The 8,417-nt window shown below is 42.0% G+C and overlaps 2 protein-coding genes across 2 annotated transcripts in view; both read left to right on the top strand.

The window, feature by feature from the left end:
- Window positions 1-446: 446 nt before the first annotated feature.
- nrl (neural retina leucine zipper) lies at window positions 447-4,128 on the top strand. Its single transcript, XM_027026054.2, has 4 exons — window positions 447-1,055; window positions 1,334-1,636; window positions 3,121-3,336; window positions 3,982-4,128. The coding sequence occupies exons 1-4, from the start codon at window positions 447-449 to the stop codon at window positions 4,126-4,128; spliced, it is 1,275 nt and encodes a 424-aa protein (XP_026881855.2).
- Window positions 4,129-6,969: 2,841 nt separating this feature from the next.
- The window catches only part of LOC113587410 (GTP-binding protein REM 2-like), a 15,295-nt gene continuing 13,847 nt past the window's right edge, over window positions 6,970-8,417 (top strand). The window contains exon 1 of the mRNA XM_027026064.2: window positions 6,970-7,261. The gene's annotated coding sequence lies outside the window, so the exon portion shown is untranslated. The remainder of the gene's footprint in view (window positions 7,262-8,417) is intronic.

Raw genomic sequence — 8,417 nt, 5'->3', positions numbered from 1 at the left:
CCATGTTGCATCACTCTGGCACTGAGATTCCTGATTCCTGGACATTAGATCGTAGAAATATATGATAGACTTTTTTTCCTTTTCTCTGTCTTACTCTTTCTCAGTTCCATTGTTTCCTTCTTCTACTTTACATTGCTTCACACCATTTTCATATATTCCTGTGTCTGTCTATTCATGTCCATATCTCTATCCCTAACAGGGTCAGAAGGTAACACAGGAAGTCCTCTATACAAAGGAGCAGTGAAGCCCCAGAAAGGCATTGTTACTAGCCAATCAGGGATCTTTACTGATCTTGTCCTGTTGGGGCACTGAGGAGGTGGACTGATGCTTTTATCTCCTTGCAGCGAGTAAAGCCTGTTGCTGTGTGCTTGGAGAGTGAACAGAGTAGCTAGTGATCTCAAAAACCTGCTAACCTGCTACACCACAGGCTCTCTACTTCGTCAGTTATGTCCCTCTCGCTTCCCTTGCTCCCCCCCAGCCCCCTGGCCATGGAGTACCTCAATGACTTTGACCTGCTCAAGTTCGAGGCGAAACCTGACACCCCGCCCCTTCTACCACCGTGCTCATATGCCAAAGCAGAACTCCAGCAGCAGAAGGACGCCTCCGGCTCTCCGTGCATGGTGTGTCCCCCTCCGGACTCCAGCCTCAGCTCCAGTCCCTACACCTCCCTACCGCCATCCCCAACCCTAAGCGATGCCCACCAGCCCCTGTCCGCCTCCTCGTCCTCCTCCTCTTCGCTATCCTTCCCACTCTCCACCTCAGCCAGCTACAGCTTAGGACTGAGCTCCACCTCGCAGGGCAATCTAAACCATAGTCCCTCCCCCAGTGCCCCCGCCCAATGTCCGAACTCTGCCTCCCTTGAAGACCTGATATGGATGGCTGCACTGCAGCAGCAGTTTGGTGGCGAGGGAGGGGCCACTGCCTCTCTCCTGGGTGCCCTGGGTGGGGCACCAGAGAGGGGAGATAGGAATAGGGGGGCCATTGGGGGGTTTCTGGGAGCCGAAGACGCTGTGGAGGCACTGCTCAACTCAGCTGCTGTGGCTGTGAGCTCACAGGTACAGTCTTTATGTGTGTGTCAGTCCGTTAGTGGCTGTTTGCGGCTATGTAGGTGGACAAACGTGGGCCTGCACATCTCTTCAAGTATGTTGAGTGTGCAAGACTGTTTCTGAGCACTGCTGAGAGCAAGATGACTGTTATTGACAATGAGCAACAAGAGGGTAACCATTTGCACAGTTTCAAGTTTGCCATTACAGTTTATCATTACACACTAAAATCTAACCAATCTGTATTATAATTCTGCCTTAGTAATACCCTGCGCCTTTCTCTCACTTAGTTCCCTGCCCTGTCTCAGAGTTCTGGTGGCAGTAATCTGGGAGACTCCAGCAGTGAGAGTGGAGGTGACGTGGATGGGGGCAAGGCCTCTGAGCTCTGTCACCGCCCCCTCCTCTTTGTGTCCTCCGCCCCTCCTCTACACGTTGCTGCCCCACCCACTAACCCATTCCCCCAGCCCTCCAGCCCAGAGGGCCAACACCATTACCCACAGCATCATCACCACCACCCTGCCCATCATCCTATGCATGGCCATCACAGTCACCATCATCATCATCATCATCATCATCAGATCCAAGTTAGACAGGTAAAGAGGATGGTGGATGGGGCTTGTGTCTCTCATGTATTGCCTGTACTCTTGGCACCAGGACACTAGCAGGATATTTTCTCCTTTAGACTTTTGATGTTATAAATGCTTTATTAACACTTATTTAGGGCAATGGGGTACTTTATAAAGCTGAAATGTTCTAAACATCTCCAAAAAGAATTGATTATTAAAGCTCAGAGCAAAATTCCAGTTTCTGAACTGATACTTGTTCCGTGTACATTCTCTGGAGGTGGGAATTCAACACTGGGGATTTTGCCTTGAAGATGTCTCTCATTTCACTGAAGGAATCAGTTACCCTGAAACCAAGTGCTGAAGACTAGAATGACTTACTGCTATGCTATTTCCTGTAGCCTGAATTAGATTGAACCAATCAGATTCCACTTTATTCAGTTCCAGTGTGAGATGGAATAATTTAATGATATTAGTGTTGTAATTTGTATGCTTAGAACCAGGTATTGAGGATGGTAACAAATTTGAAGACGTTGGAAGCAATCCCAAATTTAATGGCTCACTCAGCATTTTGTGCGTGGGCGAGTGGGTTGGGGACTTGAAGAGGGAAGATAAGTTACATTTTTAAATGTGCAGTAGGTCTTAAAATGTCCTTGTTTGGCTTTATTATTGAGTTATGTTATATGCTTCTAAAATGAGTCATTTCAGGTGTTATACCTGCACCATATTGAATTATTAAAGCATGTACATACAACTGGGGTTAAAATGTTCATCTGATTCAGTATGTATGTTGATACAGTGGTGGATATTACAATGATACTATTTAATTGTCATTTTTCAGATGCAGTAATGGTGTTGTGTGCATGTGATGTTGTTTCAGTGATGTTCTGTCAGGACACTGCTTGGAGATCTGTAGGGTTTAATGTGGAGCAGGTCTATGAGATTACCATAATATCTGCTATTATTATTGTTTAATCCTGATCAGTGTCACTTACATTTAGTCAGATTACAATATAGATTATGGCCATGTGCAGCCAGAATGTGCAACCTATCACGCACTCACACACACATGCACACAAGCCACACCACTGACAATCATGCATATGCACAAGCAATGTACACATGCAAGGATCACACACAATCACATTATAATGTGTCAACAAATACCTCCGCATTTCCGTGACTTTCCTCATCATCACACACTACCACCAGCCGTAACAGACAACATACAATATACAACTTAATATGAACACATAGGGTCTAATGAAAATGAAATGAAAGAAAAAGAAAAACATTGATGAAGGAGTTATTTTCTTATGTATGCAATATTTCTTTCTGTTGCGTTCATTAAACATTACACTCTTAATTATAATTAATTGATTATCTCTGCAAATTTGGTCCAGCTGCTGCTTACATGTTGCCTTTAGCGATCAAAACGATCGCCTACTAATATTGCGTAACCACATGTTTTGATCATTCTGAAGTGACCACTTGCTTTACTGTTGTTTCCTCAGTCCGTGGTGGACGAGCGCTTTTCTGACGAGCAGCTCGTCAGCTTGTCCGTGCGTGAGCTGAACAGGCACCTGCGCGGCGTGAGCAAGGACGAGGTGGTGCGCTTGAAGCAGAAGCGGCGGACGCTGAAGAACCGTGGCTACGCCCAGTCCTGCCGCTACAAGCGACTGCAACACCGACACGCGCTCGAGTCCGAGAAGCACATACTCACACAGCAGGTACACGCGCACGTTCTGGTCCGCAGTAGTCACACACGGAAATGGTAGACAAGCAAAAAACAAAACAAAACAAAAAAAACCCACATTTATCGCAGAGAAGCAAAATGCGCTAAAATTCAAAGAAAAAGAAAATTACACAGACAGTGACATTAAGTGAGTGACTAACGGAAATTTTTAGCCTGTTTAACAGTGCATACCCAAAGTCTGCAAATGTGAACGCACCCAAATGTACTGTTTCTCTAGTTAGTTCAGCTGCCAGCTGAAGGTACTTGTGAAAGCCAAGAATTTTGCCATGGCGTAAGTATTCTGAAATGCACTCTCTCCATCCCTCTCTCCTTTACTTTCTCCCTCAATTACTCTATTTCGATCTTTCCGCGTCTGTCTTCTCCTCTTCCTCACTCCACTTTCTATTCCCCTCACTGCCTTCATTTTTGTTTCCCTCTTCCCATCTCTTTCCACTCTCACTTTCTCTCTCTCTCTCTCTCTCTCTCTCTCTCTCTCTCTCTCTCTCTCTCTCTCTCTCTCTCTCTCTCTCCTTCCATCTCTCAAACCTCTTTCTCTCTCTCTTTTTTTACTCTCTCTCCGTCCCTCTCGCTTACTCTCTTCCCCGCCCCCTTCTTTCTCTCGCTCTCGTGCACGCTCTAGCTGGAGCAGCTGCGGTGCGAGCTGACCCGCGTTCTGAGAGAACGAGACGCCTACAAGGCTCGTTATGAGAAACTCATCAGCTCCAGCGGGGCCCCGCTCACCCAAGCCAATAACCCGCCTTGCCCATCCCCAGACTACTTCCTGTGATATCTGTTGGTAAGAAAAGGACTGGGAAGCCCCATTATAACAAACAAAAATGGCCAAAAAGAAAGAACTGCCCGAGTCACTAAGCTGGTGAAGGTATCAAATGTTACAAGAGGTGAGAGTTGAAAAGGGGAAGCTGTCAACAGTGAAATAAGCTACTTAACCAAAGCGGGTTGACTGTTAAATTTGGGGTTGACCTGAAGCTCTAGATTGTGACTTCAGAAAGACTACATTTCTGCTGCTAGAAGACTTACTATTTGCCCAGTCTAAGACATTTTTGATAATCTACCAGAGGAAACAAAGGTCTGCCTGGTAATGACAGACAGATCACTACCAAAGACACCTTCCTCACATTCAGAGCTGTCTGATTTCAGGACTGGGCAAATGACTTGTTAGGTAAGGACATTTTCAAAGTCTACTTGCTGCTCTTTTGATCAAGATTGTACCAATTACAAATATAATAATTTTGCGTGTTTATGCATCTGCCCAAAGGTTAGTGCAGATCTTGAACTGATACACTTATCCTACTGATAATACAACACGAGCGACACTAATAAGATCTATAGGTCTAAAAATAGGCCTAAAAAGAACCTTCAAACTGCAAATGGCAGTGGTGTGGAGCACATTCTTTTTACTAGAAATATGTTACTCTTTTTACATTCACTGGGATGAAAATGTTTTAAAGGATTACAGTATTAAATAAAAATAATAAAAAATAATGTATAGTTTTTCATTCTGATTTATAATAAACACTAAGGTTCTTTATTTATTCATAAATAAAGAAGACAAAAAATATAATGGGGTTTTATGCCACATGATTAGACTTTTCATTCTTGCAATAAATATTTTTATTTTGCTGTGTTACAAAAATAGACATAGCATAATAACCAGGAGAATGCAATCTGCATTTGATGTCATTATTCATTATCCCTGTGTCATTGGTTTATAATGGGTCTGTGATTAGTATGGCTGAATAAGTTCATTCATTTTGAGGGACTGTGCCATTTACATGATTTTAAAATACAGCAAAAAAAAAAAAATAATAATAATAAATAAATAAATAAATAAATAAATAAATAAATAAATAGAATACAATTTTTTTTAAAAAGGTGATACTGGGGTTTGATTCAGGGAGAAACTCATGGACCAAGTTGGTTCCACATTCACAGAGCTGGACACTATGGGTTACTATTCTGGCAAGTATATGAGATGTCCTCTATGATTCCCTGTGATTCTTTTGGCAAACAACTTTACTACAAGGTCAATTGAATTAGTTTATAAGGTTTTCCTTTCCTTTTCTTGTTATATATGTGGATTAAATTTGTCTTTTTATTATTCACATTATTTATTGTTTGTTTATGTAATGATAATTTTAAATAGCTGTATTCTAGTGTGTATTTTATTTATCTTATAGCCTGATTAAACAAATTATACCAACCATGATTGCAGTCTATCACTATTACTATTTGTTTTGTGAACTCTTGTAGTGGTTTCATATGAAATAAAGACATTTTTATCATTTGTGAATATTTATTATTCACAGACTTACCAAGTAGCTCACTGTAGAGTACCTTTAGCCTTCAGAAGTGAAGATACACTTATATAACATGATATTCACTTTCTACAGGTCCACAATGCAATTGTTTCTTATTTAGCAGTTCAAATTTCCGCAGACCCCACCATGACCATTAAGACCACCATAATTACCACCTCCACCACCACCACTACTCCATCACCACCTCCACCACCATCTCCATCACCAACACCTCCATCACCACCAACACCTCCATCACCACCACCACCTCCATCACCAACACCACCTCCACCACCACCTCCATCACCAGCACCACCACCCGTCTCGTTCTCTCTCACATTCTCTGTCTCTCACCCTTGCTATACAAAGACAGTGACCCTAGCTAGGGGCTGTTTAGGATGACCTCACCCTGTACCCCCTGCCACCCCGCACGCTCTTTGTCTCTCACGCTCTCTCTCCCAAGGCCTGGTACAATGGTGGGGGATTAGTGGGATAATAGGTCCGGGCTGAGCGCTTCGGAAAACAGGCAAGAGGCTATTGTGGAAAGGACATACACTGAGTTACATGCACACTCACACCAGCCTCTTGTGCCCTGCCACACTGATGCTTTGAACACTTGCACAAATGCATACATCCACACAGCTGTAGTTAGAAGCATGGACAAATACACACCCTAAATTTATAACATATAAAGCTGGCTACAGTGTATTCACAGTGAGCCCATGTTTGTCAAAGACTCAAACACGTAGCAAAAATACTGTCAGCACATCTATAATATTATACACATGACTAAAAAAGATATGTCTTATGTAAAATATGTAAGCAACCAGTTTGCCTTTCAAGTGATCATTGCACTTTAAGTAGTAAGTTAAAATATATATATATGTTTTACATTCACTTAACTTACTTTTGGAGGTTTATTAAACCAAATATGTTAAGGTAGAAACATTATTTTAAAGATAAATTGATTTACAGTAATGATGTGTCAGAATTTCAGAACTACTGGAACGACTGAACATATCTTTCCCTCTCTGCACAAACACACACGTTTGTTATTTACTGAATGTGTGCGGTTGGGCTGTCGTGACTGTGGTTTGAATCGGGATTCTAAAGTAATTTTTCTGTTGTTTAAAGACCATATTGGAAAGACCGCATAGGGTGACATTTTAACTGACGAAACGTCACTAAACAAGTGTATTTAAGCTTGTTCTCTGCTGCCACCTACCGATTCAAGGCATACTCCGAAATTAAATGAGTCCTGTACAGAAATTGCACACGAAAGCAGTAATCACTGTAGTGCCAGCCCTTAAAGGAATGGACAAGCGACTCCGATTTATTTCCAAAACGACGATTGTCAAATTAATGATTTAGAACTGTTGTCGGTGTCAGAATTCAATGTATTTTTTTTAATATAGTTTGAGTCTGTTTTCACTTTTCATAGGGGTATGAGTCATTAATGCAGACGAGCAAGAGTAAGGTGCGAGCCAAAAGGTAATCTTTAGAGCACGACACGTGCGGTTAAGAGAGCGAGAGCGAGAGCGAGAGCGAGAGAGAGAGAGGGGAGCGACTTCACTCACTAGGTGCAACGAGTCGTGTGCCAAGGTAAGTGGAGATGTTTGCGTCTTTAAATGGGATTGCGCGGGAGCATTGGAATACCTGTCAAATCACTACTTGACCGCAAAACTGAAAGACATGTTGACAGATGCGCCTAGTCCTCTAATGGGTGTCTGGAATGCATTGATACTCGGTAGGCTAGTAGGTTATTATAGTGAAACAGCGTAACACAGGGTGCCATTTAGTTCATAATTTTAGAACCATTTTAGTCAACCAGCTCTAACGAGACACTTTGTACAAGTAAGAAAAATAAATGAATATATGTTAAATTCGTGGCTGTGGGCAGCGGGACGTTTTATTTTCCTGAGCAGATTAGGTTTCTTGATTTCCTGATGTTCATTGTTTCTGTTTCAGCCTCACCTTCTAAAAAAGTGTTAGCTGATGTAAACAACAGGGGGAAAAAAAGCTTTTATTTTGAATGCGAACTAATTATTACTGTAGGACACTGTTAGTGGTTTTCTGCTCTGATTCTTACTGTGACGAAGTCTGTGGTCACTGTTTGGAGTTTTATGATTCTACCCATTTCATGCCAGTATTATTCCTTAGAAAGCAGATGTTCATAGTTCCTGAGTTCTATCTTTTTAATTCTTAACCTTAAAGCTGCTGTAAGTGATTTATTTTAAGAACGTTTGGCTAAACCTAAGTTTTTAAGTCAAATCAAACGTATTTTTCAACACATGTTGTCATAAAGCAGCTTTACAAATGCTTGGGTCCAGATCCCTAATGAGCAAGATATGGCATCTCTGATAGCTGTCAGCAAACTAGACACTCCGAGAAAAATAATGTGTCAGCGACTGACCTGGCCTCTCTGAGCAGCAAGTAAAAATGTCAGCATGGCCCAGCTGTATTAACCAATCAGGAAACCTCTCTACAAGTAGGCAGTCTGCCTTGCTTGTCAATTATTTTATATGCACACAAAAGGGTGAGCTGAGTGGGTGTATCTTTGGCTTTAGAGTAGGGTTTGAATGAAGAATGTGGGATCAAAAAGAGGGGTTAGGCTGCTTCAGTGGTCTGACAGAAGGTAGAAAGAGCTGTACAATTGATTACAACAGCGTTACACATAAAACATAAATCAAACCTGAGCTCAGATAAGCACAGTCGACATTTTTTGTTGCACTTAATTGTGCATTTTGTTACAACTGAT

This window comes from Electrophorus electricus, chromosome 8, assembly GCF_013358815.1.
Source record: "Electrophorus electricus isolate fEleEle1 chromosome 8, fEleEle1.pri, whole genome shotgun sequence".
NCBI classification, from domain to species: Eukaryota; Metazoa; Chordata; class Actinopteri; order Gymnotiformes; family Gymnotidae; genus Electrophorus; species Electrophorus electricus.
The sequence above is the reverse complement of the archived record's forward strand: the minus strand, read 5'-3'. Positions and strand labels throughout refer to the sequence as shown.

What these genes read in the sequence shown, in the direction of transcription:
- nrl (XM_027026054.2), top strand. Translation starts at nt 447, where the DNA reads ATGTCCCTCTCGCTTCCCTTGCTCCCCCCCAGCCCCCTGGCCATGGAG. An exon ending in CTGTGGCTGTGAGCTCACAG is followed by an intron (nt 1,056 to 1,333) that starts GTACAGTCTTTA and finishes TCTCTCACTTAG; the next exon opens with TTCCCTGCCCTGTCTCAGAG. An exon ending in AGCACATACTCACACAGCAG is followed by an intron (nt 3,337 to 3,981) that starts GTACACGCGCAC and finishes TGCACGCTCTAG; the next exon opens with CTGGAGCAGCTGCGGTGCGA.